The 24938-nt window shown below is 34.1% G+C and overlaps 2 protein-coding genes across 3 annotated transcripts; both read left to right on the forward strand.

Annotated features, from left to right (window-relative positions):
• The first annotated feature begins 779 nt into the window (after positions 1–779).
• Positions 780–9278, forward strand: LOC123564908 (uncharacterized). The gene is made up of 7 exons (XM_053537547.1): positions 780–798; positions 2280–2312; positions 3500–3638; positions 4095–4231; positions 5095–5203; positions 6658–6820; positions 8409–9278. The coding sequence occupies exons 2-7, from the start codon at positions 2282–2284 to the stop codon at positions 8520–8522; spliced, it is 693 nt and encodes a 230-aa protein (XP_053393522.1). The 5' UTR covers positions 780–798; positions 2280–2281; the 3' UTR covers positions 8523–9278.
• Positions 9279–9595: 317 nt separating this feature from the next.
• LOC123564907 (uncharacterized) lies at positions 9596–24314 on the forward strand. Of its 2 annotated transcripts, none has more exons than XM_045358829.2 (7): positions 9596–10361; positions 14786–14818; positions 15490–15610; positions 18739–18875; positions 19307–19415; positions 20347–20515; positions 21047–24314. In XM_045358829.2, the coding sequence occupies exons 2-7, from the start codon at positions 14788–14790 to the stop codon at positions 21083–21085; spliced, it is 606 nt and encodes a 201-aa protein (XP_045214764.1). In that variant the 5' UTR covers positions 9596–10361; positions 14786–14787; the 3' UTR covers positions 21086–24314. The 2 variants fall into 2 exon arrangements, with proteins under 2 accessions (XP_045214764.1, XP_045214765.1); XM_045358830.2 differs by having other exon boundaries at positions 19310–19415.
• The last annotated feature ends 624 nt before the right edge of the window (positions 24315–24938 follow it).

The raw sequence follows: 24938 nt of genomic DNA on the forward strand, positions 1-24938 counted from the left end.
TTTGTTTCCGGTATCCCGACCTACCATAAATTTTTGGCCCGACCCTAAATGTTTGTTATGGCCTTGGGGAAAGCTTTTTTCAATTGTTTAACAAAAAGTTGCAAAACTACACTTTTTATGCTTTAAACATGGTCAGTGATGTTAGAAATCAACTTACTGATGCTCTAAATGCATACACCCCTTATTTGTATTCATTTCTTGGCACAAAAATAGTTTCCGAAAAGTCTCACTTAATAAAAAAAATTCAAAAAAAAAGTTTTTCCTACCTCCCTAGCATGTTACCGGAAACAAAGAATTTTGTTTTTTTTATGCCTTACATGAATAAAGAAATACGAACATTTTAAACAAGCACTGTTATTTTGGCATTACAGATTAAGTCTTAAATCCAATATTCGCTCTTCTTTACTTTGTAACTCCCATAAGCTCTCTGCAGTCTTATGTGAGCTTAACGAATAAATTAGTCTGGCTACCGACTAGATAATCTTTTTTATTTTAGAAAAAAATAATTCCGTAAAAAATTCTGACTCCATCAGTCTTGGCTCTGATTAACTAGTCTGGCTACCGACTAGATAATCTTTTTTATTTTAGAAAAAAATAATTCCATAAAAAAAATCTGACTCCATCAGTCTTGGCTCTGATTATCTATGTATGTTTTGAGAAGATAAGGGACATAAATATACAAAATTTGAATAGCCTCAGGAGTTATCTCCTTTGAACAAACACAGACGACGAATAAATATCTGTGCCATTAGCATTAAACAACAGGAAACTTTTAATTTTTTATCATTATCACAAAAGGTAATTGTAGATACTGTTGAAATAGGCCGAGTTGAATCGTTTAATATATCTAAAGTATAATAAGAGATACAATTAACTACTGGCGATCAATCAAACAGCCGTATATACTTAATTAATGAGCGTAAACAACATAACTGTCGTTTTAATTTTACAACACAAGTTGTTATATGTTTTCGCAAGGTGTGTGCTAATTTATATAAGGAGTAAATTGCTGCTCTTGCAGGATTGAGTTCACTAACTTAAAGGTAAATATAAATATTTCTAACAGTAGGATCATAATATTATATATTTCTTACGAGATAGATACATAAATAATGTTGAAGTTTAACATGAATGATGAATATAACGTAGCTTTCACTTATCTAAAGCTAGGCCGCTTATGAAGACCGTCTCTTAATTGATTTTCATTGTTTTGTAAAAGAAATCAAATACGTATGTTTTCTCCACGTTAGGCCTTTATGTCATATAACGTCATAAACTTTCCAGTCTCGCGTATTGCTAAAGTTGCTAGGGCCAGTTTCATATTGTGGCCAGAAGACGTGAGATGGTATTAATGTTCAATTTGTTATTTATGATGTTTGTAGATCTAAGGAATCCCACGAATGACTAATTGTTGTGAATAGATTTTCCTCGTGACGTAGAAATGGTTGGGTCTGTAATCCTACCCGAGAGAACGGACATGGTCATCCGTCCATAAAAGACTTAGCTCATATTTGCGTGGAAAACGGTTATGAGACATTTTCACACCATTGTTGTTTACGACTGGCCTCATGATGTATGTATACGTTCTACATCAGTCGTTTGCAGGTCTCACTAGGTGTTCAATTTGAGCCATTTTTGCAACAAAAGTTTAGTGTCATGAAACCGATATTTGTCTAAAATCAACTTATTTGGCAGTCTGAAAATGCCATACGACGAATTGCAAAGTATATGTTATACATTTCGTTGTACTCTGCCCAGACATCGTTATGACTTTCAACTCATTTTTGCAGAATTTTCAAATTTCCTATCCTCTGTCCCCTTAAAATATTCCTAGTGGCTAACCAGCGTATCTGACACTGCGTGAGTATACCTTTGAACGATTATAAAAACACATGTTTGTAAACATTGCACAATTAAGATGATAAATTAAGGAAAGGCTTTTCCGCTTTATTGCTGTCACTTGAATGATGAGCTTACATTTTGCATATTAATTCGTACATATCATTATCATAATTAAGTTAGCGATGAGATTAGTTCGTATTTACATTAAATCACTACATCATATCAAAATATAATCACAAATAATTTTCTTACAAGTTGTTGTTGGTTATTGATGTACTAACTCAAAGTCTAACGTTCGACTAAGTATCTCGAAATTGTATCGAAGTAACTTGAAATTTCGAATTAACTTTAGGAATTTCGAGTTAGTAAATCGACATTTTGAGTAACGTATCTCTAATTTTACTTATGCAGTAATTTAATAATTGCCTTTATTTCAGCAATGAATCATCTTGTGATAGCAGGCTGTCTCGGTACGTATGTTTTAATCATATTCTATTCAGCTATATCTAATGTGCAAAATAATAAAGTGTGTACCAAGATTTCTGAAAGAACTGAGACCTGGAAATGAATTTTTTTGTGAATAATTTATAGCCATGTACAGGGGTAACTCTTAAAAAGTGGGAATCCCTCAGTTGGTTGCGAGATGCCATAGCATCTCGCTATGTCCCTCTGGTCTGATCGCTCTGTGTCTGTTAGAGTCAGATCAGAGATTTTTTTCAGACAGTGCTATTAAAGAGAATTTCAGAGATATTTATTTGAAATGCCTCTAACGACTGATGTCAGTCTAAGTCCTATTAAAATACAGTATGATATGAAGCAGCGCATTTGTGTTTGTTCGAAAACATTTAAAGCTTAATATCTTCATCTTTATAAATAAATCAAGAAAATGCCAAACATTTTAAGCAGTTATGCAAAAAAATGCTGAAACTAGGTATCATTATTTCCATTTACTTTCAGTACATTTTCTCTATAAAAAGATAGATAAGTGTCATATAAAAAGATAGATAAGTGTCATATATATAAATGATTATGTTTTCTTAACTCGTATGATAAAAGCAGAAATCATTTCTTTCTAAATGGGTAAACAAAGGCATTTGAACAAATTTTTAAACCAGTTCAGGGGATTAACGGAAAGAAAATCAACATATACAGTGTTTACTTTGTTCCCAAATGCACAAATTTGAACCTTGACCCGCCGCAACATTTCGACCTGATTAAAATTGTGCTCAAAAAGATCGTTACGGAATAAACAGAGGACAATGAATGAGCCGCGCCATGAGGAAACCAACATAGTGGGTTTGCGACCACCATGGAAGCCTGTTGCAATGAGAGAAACCATTAGCTGCGCTGGTCTGGATCCATGCTGGTCGCAAACCCACTATGTTGGTTTTCTCATGGCATGGCTCAAAAGTATATTTTGATCATGTTCAGGTTATATTTTCGTGTTTGACTATCGTGCTGCATCCATATATCGAACACCATCCGACACACCGTAAATATCTATCACCTTAATTTAAGAAAGGTGTTTATATGTGAATATTTGCTATTTGATTCATATAAGTTGCGTGTGTAACACTTTTGCAGTATTTTTAATGATCCTATATTACCGCATTAACTAAATGAACATGCTCTTTTATCTCATTGGCTACATTTAAAGCTGTGTTTGGTGTCCTAGTCACAAGAGCTAATAGGATGTGTAACAAGGAGACAATTGAGCCTGCCTGGATAAAGTGTGACAAAACATATTTCGCAGCAGATGTAAAAGATGAGGCAACCTTGAAGAAAATGTGTGAAAGGTTTGGGATTTTACAATAACATCTATTCTCCTAGTTTTTATTAGCCCTGCGCGGGAAGAAGATTTGAAACCTCTAGATTCCTAGTCTTCTGCGCTAATCAGGAGGACTAGTACATCTGAAGTATAAAATTAAATATTATGAACAAAATATTCATTAGGTCCTTGTAGAACTTGTATCTACTGAGTATTGACAAGTTTCTGAGGTGAATCTGGGTTAAACTCAGTTTGCGGTCTATAGTTCAAATATAGATGTAAAGGGCAGTAATTTATATTTAAGATGTCAGTTGTATATATTTCAGAGGTCAATAGTAATCTTTTGGAAAACTTATTTTCCTTGACTGCAATTGTTCAGTTTAAAAATAAACGAATTTAGTAGGTTTGAGTGGTGTACAGTAGAAAGCATATCATTCAATGAACTTTTGACAGAGGGAATAGTACCAGTTGATAATTGTTTCAGTGTCGATATTCTGATTCAATGTAAGAAAGATGCTGTGGGCGATTGCTACAAACGTGCAGAATTTCGTGGACATTTGTTCTTGTACGATCCCGAAAGATGGAAGGTGTATTTTAGATTTATATGCTCAAATATTGTCTGTAAGTATTAATGCTACAAGTCCTGTTCTTGACTAGTCAATATTTCACTCTAGTTACTTCCCCTGACGGTCCAATGGAAGTGATAATTAAGCCACGAGTTAGACTAGTTCTAAACTATTTAAGATGTCACTGCATTTGTCTTGTAAAACGAATATTTTCAAAAGCTATTTCATTTAAGGTGTACTAGATCCAAATTTCATTTTTCAAACTATGAACAATTACTACATATAGTTTACGTGACGCTCATCAGCACCAAAAAAGCACCAATATCATTTTATAAAAACCATATCAATGCCATATGATGAAACTAAGGACTCAAATGATAATATTGTGTAAATAGCACATGAAGGTGTGGATGGCATCAAAAAGTGACACACCGGAATATAAAATATCACTTAAGAATATCGTGCCTGCTGACATGTTGTATTTATTTCATTATACTGAAATATCTTTCTGTTTTCACTTCTGTATCAAAATTGAAACCAAAAATGTCGTACAGTTTCATTCATAACACATATCAGCAGACACTTAATAGGATAAAGTTAAAGGTAATGGCCGGTCAACTGACAGTTAACATTCAGTATTTAAGCGGAAACATGGCTAGAATAATAAGAAATTATTTGGAACTATTACATGTGCTGTCGGCATATTACTGATAACAGAAAGTGCGTTTGGGCAAAAAACAAAAACATAAATGAATCTGACTTTTCCAACATCATACAGATACGATTTATTTGTAGAGTATTTAAATTCTCGGCTGCAAACACAGTATTTCATACAAATGTTTAAATGACAAAATTGATCAAACTGTTTTAAATAGTTTATGTTGATAGTGTACCAACTGTCTATCTATTCAAACACAGTGGCAGAGTCACAATTTGCCAGCGAGTGTGTAGTTGAAAATACCTGCAGTTCTGAAAATATGGTTAAGAATTTCAATCCAGCTTTGAAGGACAAACAAGCTTTGTGCAGGTATGTAATGAGAATGGAGCAGAAAATCTGCTAACGAAACTACCTTAAAACGAACTTATTTTTCCAAAGGCACATTGTTTCGCTTGAATAAATCCAGTTTCTAGTATATATACCTCTTCCGAGAATTTCCATTTGTGAACTGCAGTATGCTTTTGAAAGAGGTGCATTTTTATATTTAATTCATAATTACACTTAAGTATTTACATGGACATAAGATATATTATTATATGAAACAAATTGAGCTAGCAGTATCTTTCTATAATAATACTGGTACTAGCATCATTAATTTGTATTAAGTAAGGCCTGATTGCTTTTGATGATTCAGTTAATTAATCGTGATAATGTTTTCAAACAACTATAGCCTGGTACTAATATACATGTATATATAAGTGGTTGCACCGCCCTACACTTAAAGTAAGTGAATGCAAGACATTGTACTTGTGAAAGCTATGCCTTAAAATGCGAGGCTTACGATAAAGAAAGCGGTGCTTATTAAAATAATACTGTTGGAGACAATGCATGGTGATAGTAGAAGCGATGCTATGTACTAATATCATATTGGACAATTCCTGGGATTTATGCGAGTGAAAGCGATACCTGACATTAATATTGTTACTGATAGGGATGTCTGGTACAAATATGAGCGATAGTGAGACCTGGTACCAATATACTGTAATGGGAGCACTTATATAAGCAAAGTCAGTGCCCCGTAAATATACCAATGAAAACGCGGGCTGATGGGCGAATACTTGTACTCAAGTAAAAGGAAGTAAGCCTGGTTCTAATGTTTGAGAAAACGATTGTTGTTACTGAAGTTAGTGCATGGGCGGCTTTATACCAATTTTGGTGAAGGCCTGACCTGGCAATTACGTTAGCGAGGGCAGATATTAATTTGTGTCCTACATGCTCTTGACTTATACTACATATTGACTGCTTGCCGAATGTTGCAGATAGTAGCTTCCAGGGTTGGGGATCGAAATCATAAACTAGCTACACATTCTGGCACTTGAACTTAGCCAGCGGGCACAAAAGTGCACCTTCAAGGTATCGTTTATACCAAATTCTGACGCTGTAAATACTTGTGCTGGAACCGTCATATTACTAGACATACAAAGTCTGTTGAGATCAAATAACATTTAATAATGTTGAATTCTTTCTTCATACTGACACTGATATTTTCCCAGAAAATCATTTTCTCTCTAGGCTGATCTCAGTTAGAGTCAGAGATAAGAGATATTGTAAATCAAGAAAGTGATATTTGTTTTGAAGGACTCTAAGGACTGATGCCAGTCTACCATATTACTTGTGCTTAATTGAAAATGGTTTTGGCAAGCCCTTCCTGAAATTGCAAATGAAACTTTAATAACTGACACTTTGGTGTAACACTGTTAACATCAAAAATTATAAATATTTGACGTTAATCTTACAGTAAAATGAAACATCATTCTTTTCAGTATGTATGAGAAAATGCGTAAATGTGTCCGTACGAGTCCAGCTGGACAATGTACTGCTGCAGTGGCCAAATTTCAAGAAAATATCAAGAAGCTAGGATATTCTGTTTCCATATGTGACAACATAGACATCAAAGATTTATACACACTATACGGTGGAACTCGGGTAAGTAAATATCCAGTTAGCATGCGTATGTCTGAAAGATATTGCTAAAATGCTGGAATATCGGCATATAGTTCCGGCAAAGATCTGATGCATGTATGTCCGATATAAAGTTATGAACATCACATAATATTATTTCTTGCACTGGTATTATTGTTATGTTTGTGTAGAAGGAATGTTAAACAAATGCCTTCTGTCACTTATAACTGTTTATGTATGTGTTTTCTTTGCTAGTTAAAAACTATATCGATTACAGAATATCAGCCAGATTTCATCGACGTGGATTCGATTCGACTTGTAACCAATGTATCCGATGATATCGGTTCGCTGATGAACATAGTTTAAGTATTTATGAAGAATATGGTTGCCTTATCTACGAAAGACCCATGGTGACATTTCAACTTCATTATTTCACGATTTCTGCTTCATGATTTCACGATTTCCACTTCATGAATTCACGAATTCACGAATTCTGCTTCCTGATTTCACGATTTCCACTTCATGAATTCACGATTTCACGATTTCCACTTCATGAATTCACGAATTCACGATTTCACGAAAAAACTACACGATTTCTTGATTTCACGATTTCATGATTTCACGATTTCTTGATTTCACGATTTCCACTTCATGAATTCACGATTTCACGATTTCTGCTTCCTGAATTTACGATTTCCACTTCATGAATTCACGATTTCACGAAAAAACTTCACGATTTCTTGATGTTACGATTTCCACTTCAGGAATTCACGATTTCACGATTTCTGCTTCCTGAATTCACGATTTCCACTTCACGAATTCACAATTTCACGATTTCCACTTCACGAATTCACGATTTCCACTTCACGAATTCACGATTTCACAATTTCCACTTCATGAATTCACGATTTCACGATTTCCACTTCACGAATTCACGATTTCCACTTCACGAATTCACGATTTCACAATTTCAACTTCATGAATTCACGATTTCATCATTGTGAAATCGTGAATTCGTGAAGTGGAAATCGTGAAATCGTGAATTCATGGAGTGGAAATTGAGAATTCGTGTAGTGGAAATCGTGAAATCATGAAGTGGAAATTGTGAAATCGTGAATTCATGAGGTGGAAATCGTGAATTCAGGAAGCAGAAATCGTGAGTTCATGAAGTGGAAATCGTGAATTCATGAAGTGGAAATCGTGAAATCAAGAAATCGTGAAGTTTTTTCGTGAAATCGTGAATTCATGAAATGGAAATCGTGAAATCGTGAATTCATGAAATGGAAATCGTGAAATCGTGAATTCATGAAGCGGAAATCGTGAAATCAGGAAGCAGAAATCGTGAAATAATGAAGTTGAAATGTCACCACGGGTCTTTCGTACTTATCGGACTTAAATTCATCATTTCTCTACCTCTCTTCACGTTTTGTTCAAACAAAAGTAACCGATTTATATCGCTACGATGAACACATGAAATTATGAGATATGTTAGAACTACATTATTCATTCATTTTATTGAGGCGAATTTAATCGAAACTTAATTGTCGTACAGCACCTTCTGAATTTATACTAGTACATTTATTGCTAATATTATAGTTTAATTTTGCTTCAATTCCAGGGAGGTACGTCGGGAACATCAAGAATTGTGCTTTCACTTCAAGCTATAAGTTTCGTCATATTCCATTGGATACTGTATCAGTGCAGAAGAATGTTGAAGAATATGTAAAAAAAAATGACATTGACGAAAAGAAAGGTCCAAAATATTTGGACATATGGGGCGCCAACTATGACTATTTTGTTATTGAACATGTGTTTTCATAATGGCCCAATATCTGTCGGTCTGACCCGTAACGTTGGGCAAATTAACAAGTCGAGGATCTATCACTGAACGATTATGAACATCTATTCAGAACATGACAACTACTAGTACTATTTATTAATCTCAACTTCGAGCCTCGTTTATCATATTTCTCTATTTCTAGAATTACACATCAAATACATGAATTCTGCTGTGGCGTTAAAATGATCAAACATAAACATTAATATGCTTCTCATATCGTGCACGCACAAATAAAAATTAACGGAGATTCTGACAAATATTAATGCGCATGCGTAAATATGGTGGTCACGGATTTGAAAATTTGGATAATTTTACTGAAAAAGTTCGTTTTATCTGATAAATATGGATTATTTCTATGAACTTTCTGTGAATTTGTGGATTATGTAAGTTGGCCTACCATGCAGAAATTCAACAGATTAATGAGATCAAAAAATAGAAAAACTGTAATTAATATTTGTAAATTTATCAAGGAATCATATGAATTAAGAGCAGAAACGTTAAGACCACTGATATGAATTCCTTTAATTATACATATAATTGTAATGTTTACTCATGTGCATGTAGTTGTTTATTATAGTTATATCTGTTCATTAGTCAAAGACATGTTATGTCGATATTGCTAATAAAGTTTGTTGTTGTTGTTGTTGTTGTAGTATTATTCAAGTCGTGTAAACGGCGGGCAATTAACCTAACCAGTTTCCTTCGTTCTGTACCAGTACAAACCTGTTTTCCGCAACTAACTGCCAACTTCCCCACATGAATCAGAGGTGGAGGACGAATGACTTTTGTTTGTTGTTTAATGGTTTCTAGTCAAAATGATATTTTCATGTTGCTTTTATTATTTTGCTATTAAATGATTATTGTCAGTGTCATATTTAGTGAGACATTAGATAGAAAAAGAATACTAGTAAAGTATTTTCTAAATCAACATGTGCACCTTTAATAAAGTTTAACACTTTTTGTGTGCACGAGACGACAAGATGACTAACTGTAGATACGTGGCATACGATATTTACTTCGCCTGCAGCCGATTCATATATTATCAATACAGAAAGAAAAACAAGATAGGGAATCTTGGAAGCGTGTGAATGTATATTAGCATAGAAATATCGATTACCACAGCGATATAGAAAAAAACGAAAAAAAAAAGGTCAGGCAAATTTTATGTGTACGTCGGGAAATCTAGCTAAAACACCTTAGTTATAAATAAAAAGGAATTCTTAACTAATACGTGTAGATCTAAGAAATATTTTATTCATGATTTGATTACCTGCTTCCGTAGAATAACATTAGTGTTTTCATCTGCACGTGGATTTTTTTTCGATCTCTGCACTACATCTATAATTATAGAGAATTCAAATTTTGACCTTGATTGGGAAGTTTTGCGGACTTCATCGATTTATGTTTAAGTTAAGTATATTTGTTGACTTAAACTTCAACAGACAACTGATAATACTTCAAAAAGGAATTTAAAATGGACTTCATGTACAGAAATTTGATACTGATAACCTTATTCAGCCTTGTTGATAACCGAATCTAAATACTTTTAAGACCGCCAAACAAATGCGCCTAATGCCTATGGAGTGAAGCAACAGTTACTGTTAATAACTGCGTGACTTAACTGAACTGCGGTGACCTGAATTCACTACATATTCAATAACTTGACGTAAGTTGGTGTAGATCTAAATAAAATATATATAGCTTTTAGCTACGGAGTTTATTCAGGTAAATAGCTTTGTTTACTGCATATTTTTTTCTCGTAACTATTATTGTTTTTATACGAATGGATACATAACATCCAAGTTCAGTTAAACGACCCGTATAACAACTTTCGCACTCTTTCTATTCCTACAACTAATAAATTTAAAAACAGAAGTTACATACATCCGTGGATTTTAGCATTTTAAAAAATAATGGATGTTACACACACATGTTTAACAAACGTGTGCGTGTGAATGCATGCGTGAGTTTTGCAGATATCTTATACATTCAAATTCTTTTTTATATATAACAGAGATGACAAACTATATAACAGGTGACTTGCTGCACCAAACAGTCTCCGGATTTAGTTTGCAAATGAGGAATTTTCGCAAACTCAGCTACCTTTTGTCTGTGACTTTTCTTTGATTTTCAACATCTAACAATAGTTCGGGTCTCCTAGAGAAATAATTGGCCGTTTTCTTTTGCATAACTCAAGAAACGAGCTCTTGGGATGATTTAAAAGTCGGTCCTCCCGTGGGAGTATTTTTTTCTCCAGTGGGGTTTTTACTATCCCACGGGACCCCCTGTGGGAGGTTTTCTCCCACTTTACCAATTACGGGAGGAAAACCCGTGTTTTTTTCTCTCTCAAATTTTTAAATCAAAATATTTTCTCAAATTAATAATATATGTAATAAGAAACTGCTCTGACATTATTTCGCGTTGAAAAGTGAATTTTGAAAAAAAAAAAACTCCCATATTCGTTACAGGAGGAAACCAACCACGGGAGATTTGATGAATTTTTAATATTGCACTTAATGTGTTATTTTTTACTGATTGATTATATTTTTTTTCAATATTAACTTAAATCTAACTTAACGATGTATTATTATGCGAATTAGAAACCCTCCCATTATTTAGTGGGATCACATCCCCGTGGGAGGTTTAAAAATAATTAACACATAAATATGGTGACATTTCATTTTAATACTAATATTCCATTATTTCCAGTAACTATCGGGTTTCTGCTAAGAGCAATTATTATATAATTATTATTCCACCGGCAAAATTAAACATAGGTCACCGTGGTGATCAAGACCATAGCATTGCGATCTCGAAGATGTCACATATTTAGACCGGGTCATAAAACTTACTGAAGCATAATACAATGTCTTTAGCCTGACTTGCATCGCCGGCACAATCTAACATTAATACACACTAGGACAAATATACATCATGGAAATACTTTTTTAAATAAAAAATAAAAAAAATAAAAACATCTCACGATATTAGATGGAAATCTTTTAAAATGGTGTTCACATTGAAAAAAAATCTTACTCGTCGAAATTAGTAAGAATTTACTTAATTCCTTCATTTGAAAACCTAGTCAGACCTTGAAAATTACTAAAATAAACATATAATAAACCTTTTAAGGAAAAAGCAGCTGGACATCAGGTCCGCCTCATTGAATTTCATTTTTTTTTTTTCGCAGTTGTAAGTCACACTTTTCCTTGAAGTAAACAGGATAACGTACTCATGTCAAACAGAATACGCGGGGGTTGTGGGGGCGGGGGTGGGGGAGAGGGGGGGGGGGGGTAGCGTGATTGTAAGATATTTCAGTAGTACCAGGTTAATGTACAAGTAAAACTGTTGACGATCAGTTGAATATGTTTTATCAACTGCATTTTGGCATGGTATTCAAGTTTATAGTATTTAATCGCCATTTTCAAAGAAAATAATTATAGAATTTGTTTGGTTGCTCAAATGTTAAAGAGGCAAGAAAGATACTTATGAGCAACGCAACTGGCACTAGTTAATAGTTCATTTGCTTATGTAAGAGTGATGAGCCGCTTTGACGCGATCGTACGCACGACAGCCCAATATCGACATTCAAATTCATACTGTCCAAACTGTTCGTGGAAGGATAGTCCAAGATATAGAAGAAGAAGCTTCCCTGGTTTTCTAGCGTGCCAGGTTTAAATTACCCATACACGGGACTCTTATCCCAATGTTAGTAACTTAGTTGGAGGAACGGAGGCTCGAACTAACGCCCTCTGGTTTCATGGTTAGACTGCGTTAACACTGGACAATTGCACCCGTTCTCAATATCGGAGAGAAGAGACATCTATTTCCCTTTTAATGCTGACCACCAAGCAAGGGAGCTGCTGGTACTATTTTTCACGTTTTTGGTCTGGCACGACCGGAGATTGAACCCAGGAGCTCCCGCACTAGAAGCGGGCACGGACTAGGCTGTCTGCTCTGTAAGTGAATACGCTTTTAAAATATATAGTCGTCAACCCGAAAATAAGGGTGATAAAAATATTGGGGGAGTTTTGCACTTTTTCGTTTTCTAGATCTTTAAAAAATCGGGGAATGTAGTGGTACATACGGTGGTACATACGGTGGCACATAGGTGCACATACGGTGTACATACGTAGGTACATACGTGGCACATACGGTGCAATACGTGTCATACGTGGTCATACGGTGGTACATCTGGCAAAGGTGCACACGTGCACATACGTGTACATACGTGACATACGTGGCACATAGTGCACATACGGTAGTACAATACGGTGGCACATAACGGTGGCAATACGGTGGCACATACGGTGGTACATACGGTGGCACATACGGTGGCACATACGGTGGCACATACGGTGGTACATACGGTGGCACATACGGTGGCACATACGGTGGCACATACGGTGGCACATACGGTGGTACATACGGTGGTACATACGGTGGCACATACGGTGGCACATAGGTGACATAGATAAATTACTAAGTAATATGTGCGCACGTAATAATTATTTCTAGTGTACGTATTAATTGTAAAGTGCACACGTATTTGTACTAAAACATCTGCGCACTTATAAGTATGAAAAACATCATCGGTTTTAACAGAAATAAAAAATACAAAACTTCTGAGCATGTATCACTCACCATTTTGGATATCGCCGGGCCTGGCTTACTATCGCATACGCGATTTATATCGATTACGTGTGCATTTATTACTTAATACGTGCGCAGTTGTTTCTTATACTAATACATGCAAAGATGCTTTTTATTGTTGAAAAAAAGACGTTAAACCCGAACACACATATATTAATACGCGCACGTATTACGCGCACGTATTAGTAATAAAAACATTTATGCCACATCTGTGCCACCTTAGGTGGTACTGGGTTCGCGGTAAATATCTGGCTTCTTCAATGTGTGTTTTGTATGCACCGGGATTATTTTCCTTGCTTAATGAACATAAACAACATACAGGCTTTTGTTTTATGCAACTTTAAACGTTAATTTTCCTAGCACTGAACATTTAAAAAGTGCTGGTTATTTACTTGTTGTTCGCTGCAGCTTTTTCATCTCGGCTAAAATTGGCGTTTGATGACAAATAAGCGGATTCTAGTCAAGAGCATAGCGGTCGTCTGCTTTTCATTCTGCAACTTCGCCCTATACTCGACATACAAACAATTTATACATCCCGTTCCTCTGAATGTAATATTCAGTAAAGTGACCTATCGTCTTGCGTGTATAAAAATATCATTACTGGGTATATCACAGGCTTTTATATGCCGTGTATATTAGGGGTATTGTACCACCGTATGGTAGTTAATTCTTAACAATCAGTAACCAAAAGCATGATAATTGAAAATGAAAAAAAACCATTGAAAGTGGTCTTACCTTTACGTTTATATACAAAACTTATGAAAAACTGTAATTTAATTTGATTTTATCATAAACATGCAACCACTGTTATTGGAATACAAGCTTATCTTTGTGAAGAAAGCTAGTATGCGGTCCCTAATAGGCGTGACAAATGTGATCAGATGGCACATCAAAAATCGGCATCGATCACATTTGTCTCAAAAATTGTTACAAATGTGCTTGTTTTCTGTTACATATGCGATCTCATTTGTAACACCTGTTACATATGCGATCGCATTGGTAACACCTGTTACAAATGCGGTCTGTTACGAATGTAGTCCTACACCGCCTTACCATTCAGTTTCAAGATTGTGCTCATTTGCGAATAGACATTTCTAACGTAAACGTAAATCGGAAACGGATTACTGAATCCGTAAATGTTATTTGCAAATAATGGTCTAAGGGAGATACTATTGTATTACTATTGGATGAATTTGTCTCCCATAGACCACAAATTAGCCTAAAATTTTACGGATTCAGTATTCCGTTTCGTAATTACGTTTACGTTAGAAAGGTCTAGTACTCAGTTTTATAACGTTTGCCTATGGTCATGTATGCGTATAAATGAAAACACTGATTCAACTTTCCTCCAAATTATTGTCTGATGATATTTAAGCTGCTAGTTCCGTTATTGTCCTGACAAACTTATTTGTTAAGTAATTATTACATGTACATGCATATTTTTGAGTCTTCATAAATCACACACCATCCAATTTGTATTCACTGTTTTATTTCAGCCATGAATTACATTTTGTTGACGACCTGTCTAGGTACGTGTAAGAGCTAGTTTTATCTTTTTATAGATTTAAATATCTATACAAGGTACAATAGATAAGTACTAAATAGGTAATCAAGCACTTCGGATAATGGTGGAAAGAAAGAATCCTCCATGTTGTTACCAGTTAAAGTGGCATTTTCATGTTTTATATATGTAGGCCAGGTCCTGTTTTTATCAGTTTCAGTTTGAACCTATATCTGACATTTTGGTAGAATTTTCAAGGAGAGGTTTTGATTTTGAAGAAATGTAAACAAAGCTAGTTACACATGTGTTCATACCCACATTTTAGCTGTCAGTTTAGAAGATATTCCATAGTGTTGACCAGTCAGACAAAAATCTCTCTTAGAAGATACATGACCCCTACTTTTCTTGGTGTTCTTTTTTGTGGTGTGTAGGTCATTTAAGAAAATAAAGCTAGTAATCCTTTTTTAAAATCGGCCTGGCTATGTGTTTAGAAGATTGCTAATTTTATATAGAACATGTAGTAAATTTATTTACTACTGTATACCCTTTTTATTATTTATTAAGGAGTCGTGTAATAATTTTGACTATTGACCGAAAAACCATTCAATAAGTGTATACTAATAGCCTGATCATCTAATTATATTTCTGTAACTTCATTATCCCAATTCGCTCACTATTTCTCTTATTTTTCATTTAAAGCTGTGTTTGTTGGGCACGCCACCGGAGCTTATGAGGTGTGTAACAAAGAAACAGTCGATCCGGCATGGAATAAGTGTGACGAAACCTATTTCAATGCTTCTATGACAGAAATGTGCAAAAAGTATGTGATTGTACAAATAATATAAATAAAGACATTTCAAATCATTTAATAGTCAAAGTTTTTAAACGCAAAAAGTAAATTTAGCCTTTAGTCTAAGTTTCAGACTTAAATCTTGATGAATACGGGTCAGGCAGACTGGACATTTAGGCAATGTTATAAATAATTAATTTAATAGGAACTGTTTTGAGTCCTCTGTATCATTCCACATTGATAACAAGACGAATTTTTTATGCATGGCATCAAAGAAGCCGCAATTTCTTTGTTCCTTAAAATGTCTTAGACATAGAAATATGGAAGCTGTCTATGAAGTAAAATGTTTAATAGAATAAATGATTATAAAATTGCACCACGTAAACTTATGGTTTGTGCACGGTGATGTTAAGATTCCGTATCATCAAATACTTCAGATTTATACGTCATTTATTTAGGACAGGTGAAATATCTGGCAATTATCCTTCTTCATGCCATGCAACATCTTAGGAATTGTTTTACACTCAAACTAGATGACCTTGGACAACATGTCAAGCTCGACAGGTGTCAAAAGGACTAACAGCACCAAGTTTTGACCTTTGAACACTAAGTATGACTTTGAGGTAGGGGTTTCTGTAAAGAAATTTAGTTCCATCTTACTCTTTCTGTCTAAATATGATTTTAACCCGAGTTATGTTTTGAACCCATGTGCACACCAGGACAGCAGCTACTAGCAACAAAAAGCACCATGTACCAAATTGTAAATTTATACCACTGTATCACTGAAAAGAAACAGTAACTATGATAACTATTATGTAAAAATATTTTTTATTCTGTTAGCAGACGTCTTGGAATGTGAAATATAACTTGATCATAACTTTTACACGGGTCGAAAATCCTCCCGATTTAAGGTTTTTGAATCATTAATACCAACTTCCGCTAATTTCGACCAAAAGCTTTGGGGCGGTCATTCAGGAGATTATCTTCGATGGAATATTAGGACTTTACATCTCTATAATTTGTCATACACGCAGAGTTAAAAATTGCCGTTAAAAATCTGATAAATTGGTGCCTATTTTGCAAGTCACACACATACTCATCTCATTCCAAAACAAAGAAAATTATTCTTCATTTAAATCAAAGTTATCACAGTAACTTTGAATCCAAGTTTTGCAAAGATAAGGCACTGATCTTCAGAATTCGGCTAAAAATCATCTTTCTTTAACTGTTTGGTCTATTATGAACGTTAGAAAATGAGTTTTCGTTTCTAAACTATCTTTAAAAAATCCAACAAAAAAAAAGAGAAAGAAAAACATCATTTCCTTTTAATTATGTCTTAATTACGTCTTAACACTTTATATTGTAAAACATCTAATTCCTTTTCTAAATCTGAATCCATTGTTAAAATATTTATTCTGCCTATGTTCAACTTTAACTGAACACCATTCAATATATGTTAATATTATTCCTAAATATCATTCTTTTATATAAAAACAAATATTTTTGCAATACTTGTAATACTTGAGGATACATTGTTGAATATATCTGATATCAAAGTAACATAATGCACTTCTAAATTGCTTATACATATTCATTAATCTAACCAATAAGAAAACTATTTAATATGTTTTCATTTAAGTATCATAGTTTTTACATAATTGTAATTGAAGATTAAGGGCAGTTCAGACTTTATGGTGAATTAAACTAGTGAGATTAGTAAAACAAAACAGAATCTCAACTCATGAACACGCGCTAACCACCTGTTAACTAAATGTTGATTAAGATCTCTATCAACAGGAGAAATTTATTGCAGTGTCATGGTTCCCGGTAAATAATCTTCGTAATGTAGTGGAGCAGATAAGTTCGAAAACCAGTCTGTATAAACTTGCATTCCTACAGGTATTTTTGTTAGAGAGAAAGAATTTCAATCGCTAATTTTGCGCGAACAAGATCATTTCAAATATTCTATTACCTTATAAATATATTTACATTTTTCACTCAAGTTATGCGAAATTCGCGGAAATAAGTATCAAATAAAACAAATAAAGTATTTATGAAGAGGACCCTTGACAAGTCTACAAAAATGGGGAAAAGTTCTTTTACGATTGTTGCTGATAATTTAATGCTATAATTATGATTATATACCTGCATCAAAAAGAAATTGAATGATTTAAAAAAATCAATTTGATTTTATACTTTCAAATTTTATGAAATCATTTTGTGTTATGTACAATTTTTACAATCTAAACATAACAGGTAATAAAACAACTGATCCTAAATTGATGACGTCATCTCCATAGGACAAATTTTGAAGCGTACCTACTGGAAGCCGCCTCCTGACGGCTTCCAACAATCCTGAACGAGCTTATATCTAAGACATATTATTATAGTCTTTGTTTTCTGGTTGTCTCTTTGTGTTTCCGTATATCTGATACCGTATCTGTATGAAATACTTTCCTGCCTATGTCATTACGACTTTTAATGTATCTCTCTTGAACTTTGTTACCTCAATTCATATGTCTCTCGGACCACTGCTCTGTGTTAAGCCTTACTTGGGTCTAAGTCATATGTTTTCGGAAAGCCAAGAAATGTTTTTTTGGCAGACTGTTGGTTCTACAAAATGTCACATAACTTAATGGCTTCTAGTATATTAGAATTAGTTTTTCCCCTATTTACCTGAACTGTCGGATAAATCGAGTGTCTAGAATATAACTAAAAGCAGTGGGTATGACTGACCAACTATCAAAGAAGCAACATTTTAATTGTCAGTTAGCTATTAGCTGTGGCGGAGGAAAGTTGTTTGATGCACAGATCGAAAATTCACTTAAGGCCTCAGGTTTTGAGCCACACCGACACAGTTTAGATCATATATCAACTTTTCCAGCTCTTGATGATATAAAAGGACCGCAGTTGCTCTACCTGACATTGTTTTTATCATTGGCAGGCCCCTGGGTTAGACCACCAGCCTTCTGTAAGTTATCTAGATGGTTCCCTCATATGAAGAATTCTACACCAAAAGCGAGTGTTCGAAATCACATCGGTCAGGGGCAAGTGATTCGTTGCCAGTGACATTAACCCCACTTGTCCATAGCAACTGAACAATCGACATACTGCAACATTTAAAAGCATCTAGCGTAGTTAACTGGTTTATGTTTCAGTGTTGAATGCTTGGTGAAATGCAAAAAGGATGCAGTGGGTGACTGCGACAAGCGCGAGGAATTTCGTGAACATCTTTTCATGTACGATCCGGAGAAGTGGAAGGTCTATTATAGGTTTATCTGCTCAAATATTGAGTGTAAGTAATGTTCTAGATTTCTTACATTTTCACGATGTCTAATTTCGAGCAAAGTTTTAGAGTAAATTCTTTTATGCAAAATTGTGGTTGGACAAGGAAGTCTAGTCTGTCTTTTTTCGCCCTGGCTATTTAGAATTGTCGTTTTTTATTAAGCTTTTATGTCACTCTTGAATAAATATAACGTTATTCTCGGGCATTTTTTTAATCAATTCAAACAACAACATTTTTGCCAAAATCGTAACTACTATATTATGTGCAACAACTGACATCATAATATTATAATAAGTAATTAAAAGGAATATAAATGATAAATGATACAGCTTTTATGATGTCATTTTCCCTAGCCTCTTTTTACATGTATAAGACTTACTTACACTATTAATGGTAATGACATTGGATGATATCGACGTCTAAATGAATTCTTATAATAGCAGTAATGCAACAGTTTGACGGAGGCTGTGTAGCGAACAATGTCTGTGATGCTGAAAGCATTGGAAACAATTTCAATCCTGCGGAAAAAGACAAGCAAGCTTTGTGCAGGTCAGTTGTAATGTTCAGTAAAAGTTTGCTGTTAACGCCTTTTCTTAACCTATAAATGGGCATTATTTCATTTCCGGTTAATTACTTTCTCCATGAAATATATAGAGGATCTTTAGACAAATGGAATGCGACGTTGACGTGACACACACGTTTATCGTGTCAAACATGTTTCAGACTTGCCGGTGGTGGTTTTCTACAGAGGAAATTCATTCTGTATTGCATGCTATAGCGCAAGTTTATAGTACCGCTGCTAGATTGTTTTAGAATCGTCAATAAATTCTCGGTGTTAATTCTATAAATTTCAAGTCTCCAAACTCTATGGAAAGTCTTAATTTGGGCAACTGATTTGAGGATGTTTGTGAAAACAGAACATTTTACTTGTGTAAATAAAATCGAGGGCTGGTACTTTAGTTTGTGAAAACAGGGCATGCTACTTAAATAAATAAAATTGAGGTCTGGTACTTTAGTTTGTGAAAACAAGCTCATCTAATAATGTAGATAAAAGCGAGGTTTGGTACAGTTATGTTTGTTACAACTGGACCAGTTAGGCTTGTATTTAATGAGTAAAAACGTCTACTGCTAATGTTAGTAAAACCGATGCATGAACTGCTTTGAAGCTCCAGATAGTAAGTCTGTTCATCTGTTCGAAGACCACAGCAGCCAAGGATGGGGTGTGAATGCATAATTTTTAGATACAAGTCCCGACTGAGAAACGACTTAGAGCAGAAAGCAAATACCATAATATGCAACTGTAATGCAATATAATTATGCGTCAAGTGATTTGAGCTTGAAGTTATAAAAACTGTATATGGCATATTGTTTTGTGGCCACAATCCACATTGATCTAACATAATGTATGTCAATATTGCGTGGTATATTATTTGACTACAACTTTACTGTTTTACACCTACAGAAAAAATCGATCTTTCAGTTCGTTTGAGGCTATTCGTAAATGTGTCAGTATGGATCCAGGGGGAACATGCACTGCCGCGGGGGCCAAGTTTAATGAAGATATCAGGAAGCTAGGATATTCTGTTTCCATTTGTGACAACACAGACATCAAAGATTTATACACTACGTACGGTGGATCTTACAAGTGTGTAAGTACATATTATCATTCCAGCATGTACGATTGCCAGCAAGAGTAAATGATACAAATCATAAAACTTAGATATCTATTGCATCATATCTTCTTCCATTCAAGATTAATTGCAGAAAGAATCGGCATGGCTTGTAGTAGTCAACAACGTCCCGAGTTTGAAATCAGATTAAATTTTCTACGTATACTATATACAATTCGATAAAAACCCTAGCATGAATATTTTTATATAATAAAGTGTCCTTATATAACAACCATTATAACTACAAATGTTAAGGAATTTACTTTTGAAAGTTAAACCACTTGAATTGTCGCGCTAGAAAAGCTGTCTTAGAACGTTAATGAATGCAATTGTCCTATCACAAAATTTATAGTAAACTGAAAAAAAAACTTTAATTGGCATTATAAAAAATCCAAATTTCAAATCCAAGAACGCAATAAAACTACAGAAATATCAACACTATTTCATCTATGATCTTTCAGTTGTTTTCAAGCTACATGTAATGTTTATAGTCTTGTGTTTGCATTCCAGGAGAGTACCTCAGCAGCAGCAGCGGTGGCACTGGGATAAATTTTCTTGTAGTCAAGCGTTTAGCCAAATGAAAAAAATCTTGTAGCCAAATCTTATTACCTTTAGCCAAAAATTGTAGCCAACATTGCAGATGGAGTAGCCAAAGAATAAAGACATTGTGGGAACCGCAGCTGCTTGAAATATACTATATATATTGCTCAATATAATGCATATATTTTTAAAACTTAATATTTATTTTATACTATACATTATACATTATATACAACGCACCATGCAACTATGGTTGGCAGAAGTCAGAACTTTTATTGTTAACAAATTTATTATCTTAAAACAATATCTTCTACGACTGACATTTACATAAGAGCATACAACATGCATGTACATGACTTCATACTGCTATCCAAAACTTATCCTATGTAATAATCTTATCTTAAAACAATTACAAAATATAAGTTAAGACCCAAAGTCATACTGAATCCAATCAAGTTCATTTACCCACTGCTGCTTGAATGCACGTGGAATAGCACGTTCAAATGTAGATTGTTTGGATGGCGGACAAATCTAGATCTAAAAAGCTTTGATGATCTTTATTAAGCTTAGTGACATAAAATTTCATTTTCAACATCACAGATGTGTGTACAATATTCTGCAAGCAATAAAACAAAACTTTTAGATGAGTGAATATCACATTTTTCTAAAATATCAAATTTGAATTTGAGCACATTTCTAGACAGAACTTGCTTTTCCCTCCTTAAAACATAATGGAATTTGTAACATATTCCTAAATAAGTTTCTTATTATTTTACTATTATGTTTGATCAACCAATATTTTCCTTTTCATAGAAATGCCACAAATAAGTATAATTTTCAAATTTATCAGATATCTATTAAATAAAATACACTGTTTACCCTTCTCACTAATTGATACACCTGTAAGGTAGACCGACTTTCCAATAAACAATGACCCTTGTTTATTGGAACCATACTGTGATAGTCATTGGCCCCAACTGTGCTAATGAAGCCAGAAATCCCTTTGACCTCTGCCAAGATCTAGGCTTAGAAAACCATTCTGCGATTGTAAACAAAATGCGGTGAAAAAATGCTCCGCCGAGTGTTTTCCAAACAATGGTTAAAACAAGACTTACTGATTAGTTTTTCCAGAACTGGCATAGTCGAGTGGAACAGTCACCTAAGTGTTTAGTTTATAGAATTTATAAAACTGAGTTTGGTTAGATATTTTACCTAAATTTTAGTACATGCACTCTGTAAATTTAGAATCATGAATCATAAGTTAGAGTGTCCATTTTTCACCAACTGGAGAAAAAAATACATTCCCAGTTATTATAAGAGACGTCCTAATTCTTTAAAGTTAAGTCTGCTCAGGAATAATAGTAGTAAATCTAGACTTGTTAAACTTGCTTTAGTTTTGCTTATTTAAATTAGAGTCATTCTCCACTGACAAAATTGTGAATTTTAACAAATATTTTCTGGTACTTTTTCAGTCTGGTTATTTTGTACGGCTACTTTTACGGTTGGTTTATTCATTCCGTATTTAGTCTTGTACATTCCTTGAATAACACATGTGCTGTTTTGTTTTGTTTCTTTTCGTCACACATGTCTTGTTACTGTTTTTCAGTTTGTGTTTTTCTTATTCTTATCACATGCTTGTAATAAGCCTTGATATAGAATAAACTTGTGTAGTAAAGTCAAGTTTCACTTTATTTAAACTGATAAATGGATTCACAGTCATTTATTTATAGTCAGGTCGTATATCGGTGATCAGTACTCCGTATTCCGTTGTATCATGTTTGTACTCTGTGTTTCGTTGTATCATATTGTATTGTACTCCGTGTTTGTATTATCATGTTCAGTCATGTGTACACTCGTGCATTTGAACTTGTTTTGTAGATAGAAGACGTTTTCATTGGTCAGTTATCTTCATGCACAAATAACAACTTTTGGCGCGAACTAACAATTGCACGGCCCTCTATTCTTCATTCTTGAGAATCATTGTCCGAGTGAACGCAAGTTACTCTAGAACTATTGTTATACTGTAGTAATTTAATGTCCTTACCTTTGGACAATTTACTATGTCATAAGTGTACCTTTGCTAGTCGATTCTGGTAAGATATTTTCTTTAGTATTTGTTCTTTTTAAATGCAATGATAACTTATTTACCGCGAGAGATCTATTTTGTGAAATCTGTATTTTTCACATTCTGCTATTGTTGTATTGTAATTCGTATTTTCTATGTTCATGATTTTACTGTTTTATGTTGTAGGTTTTTCTCTACACGTACTATACTGGTACTGTCCAATAAATTGAAGAAACCTCAAAATAGTTGTGTTATACAAACTACCTATACTACAAAATGGCTCCCCGACGAGGCGGACAGTAAGAAAACCAGAACGGCGATCAGAGCTGAATGTACACCACGTATTCCATGGTAAGGAGGTTGTTCTAAAACCCCGACGCCCGCACGAGAGGAAGAGGAGTTCAAGACAACGCCGGCAACCTTATCTATGGTATACCACCTCTTTCCCCACCCCCATCCCTTTTTTTCTTTAAAGTGTACACTCTCGCGAGTAGACTGTCAATTTTGACAGCTATTATCAGCTGTATTTACATCACGTGACTGTGACTTTTAATCTTACGGAACACGGAGCAACGAGGCGGAGGAATATGACTGTGATATTAGTGTTATTTTAAAATGTGTTTTTAATTATAGTGTCTTTTGTGGATTAAATTGGATTTTTGGGAACCGTAAGTACATTTTCTTGATATATGTTGTAATTTTTGGATTTTTGATAAGTAACGCTGCGCACTATTTTCTGTGTAAATCTAATGTAGCGCAGAGTTTAAAAGCTAGGACGATTTTCGTAGTGAAAACCAAACGATAGAGCTTTTGTGCAATTTTTAACTTCGGTTAAATTTTTGAGCAGTAAGAAATTCTTTCTTGGTAGTTTTCATTTGGTTTGGCTTTGTTTTCGACGGTCGCAGTATAAATTCTAAATTGCAACGTACATTTAGATTGCTATATCATATTTTCATACATTTTCGCGACATCGTAATTTTTGTCAAGTTTGAGTAGATATAATCCCAAAAATTTGATTGAGGTTGAATTACGGTTCCGTGTGATACAGTTTGTATTTTAGTGTAACATATATTCTTTGAATGTGTTTTGATTGCAGCAAAAGGTACTCGTATTATTGATTTTCATTGAAATTTTGCAAGCATTGACAGATATTGTGGTGTTTACTTAGAAAGTTGGATTCGCACTAGTATACTGTCTACCTATAAGAAACACATAGTGTGGATCATTAGTCTAGTTAGCTTAGTTAAGTAAAATATCAAGGTTAGAAAAATTTAGGGTGTTCAAGTCTTTGCGTTCACTGAGTTTGACCTGATTTCTTTACTTTCCCAACTAACTGCACTGTTTTTTTTGCCTTGGGTATAATTTACACTGCACAATTTTCCCTGTGGTGAGTCCTGAAAGGTGTGTGTGAAATATTCGTAAACACACATTTACATTATCTGTTTTGCCATTCTGTGTGTACCCTCATTTTATGTGTATTTATTCATGTTTATTTTGTTTGATTTTACTGGTACATGACCATATTTGTGTTTCTACAGAGAAATTAGCACAGATTCATAGTTTTCAGATTAGATATTTTGTTTTCAGCATACTCAATATATTTTCCCATTTGAATTTAAATTAATTACACAATATTTATTTACAGGGTCCTGAAATTACTGCAAATTTCTACTTTCACTTTCAGTTTGGCAGTTCAAGTTTCATTTTGAATAAATATATATACATGTAAACTAACAATATATATTTCATTTTCAGCATTTTATGTACAAGTGCTGATTATTACCAGAACAACAGAGA

The sequence above is a fragment of the Mercenaria mercenaria genome, chromosome 2, assembly GCF_021730395.1.
Source record: "Mercenaria mercenaria strain notata chromosome 2, MADL_Memer_1, whole genome shotgun sequence".
Lineage (NCBI taxonomy): Eukaryota > Metazoa > Mollusca > Bivalvia > Venerida > Veneridae > Mercenaria > Mercenaria mercenaria.

Excerpts from the sequence above, each read along its gene's own strand:
- LOC123564908 (XM_053537547.1), top strand. The coding sequence starts at position 2,282 with ATGAATCATCTTGTGATAGCAGGCTGTCTCG. Across the intron at positions 2,313-3,499 it reads TGTGATAGCAGGCTGTCTCG|CTGTGTTTGGTGTCCTAGTC; the intron begins GTACGTATGTTT and ends CTACATTTAAAG. Across the intron at positions 5,204-6,657 it reads GACAAACAAGCTTTGTGCAG|TATGTATGAGAAAATGCGTA; the intron begins GTATGTAATGAG and ends CATTCTTTTCAG.
- LOC123564907 (XM_045358829.2), top strand. The coding sequence starts at position 14,788 with ATGAATTACATTTTGTTGACGACCTGTCTAG. Across the intron at positions 15,611-18,738 it reads ATGACAGAAATGTGCAAAAA|TGTTGAATGCTTGGTGAAAT; the intron begins GTATGTGATTGT and ends TTTATGTTTCAG. Across the intron at positions 20,516-21,046 it reads ACGGTGGATCTTACAAGTGT|GAGAGTACCTCAGCAGCAGC; the intron begins GTAAGTACATAT and ends TTTGCATTCCAG.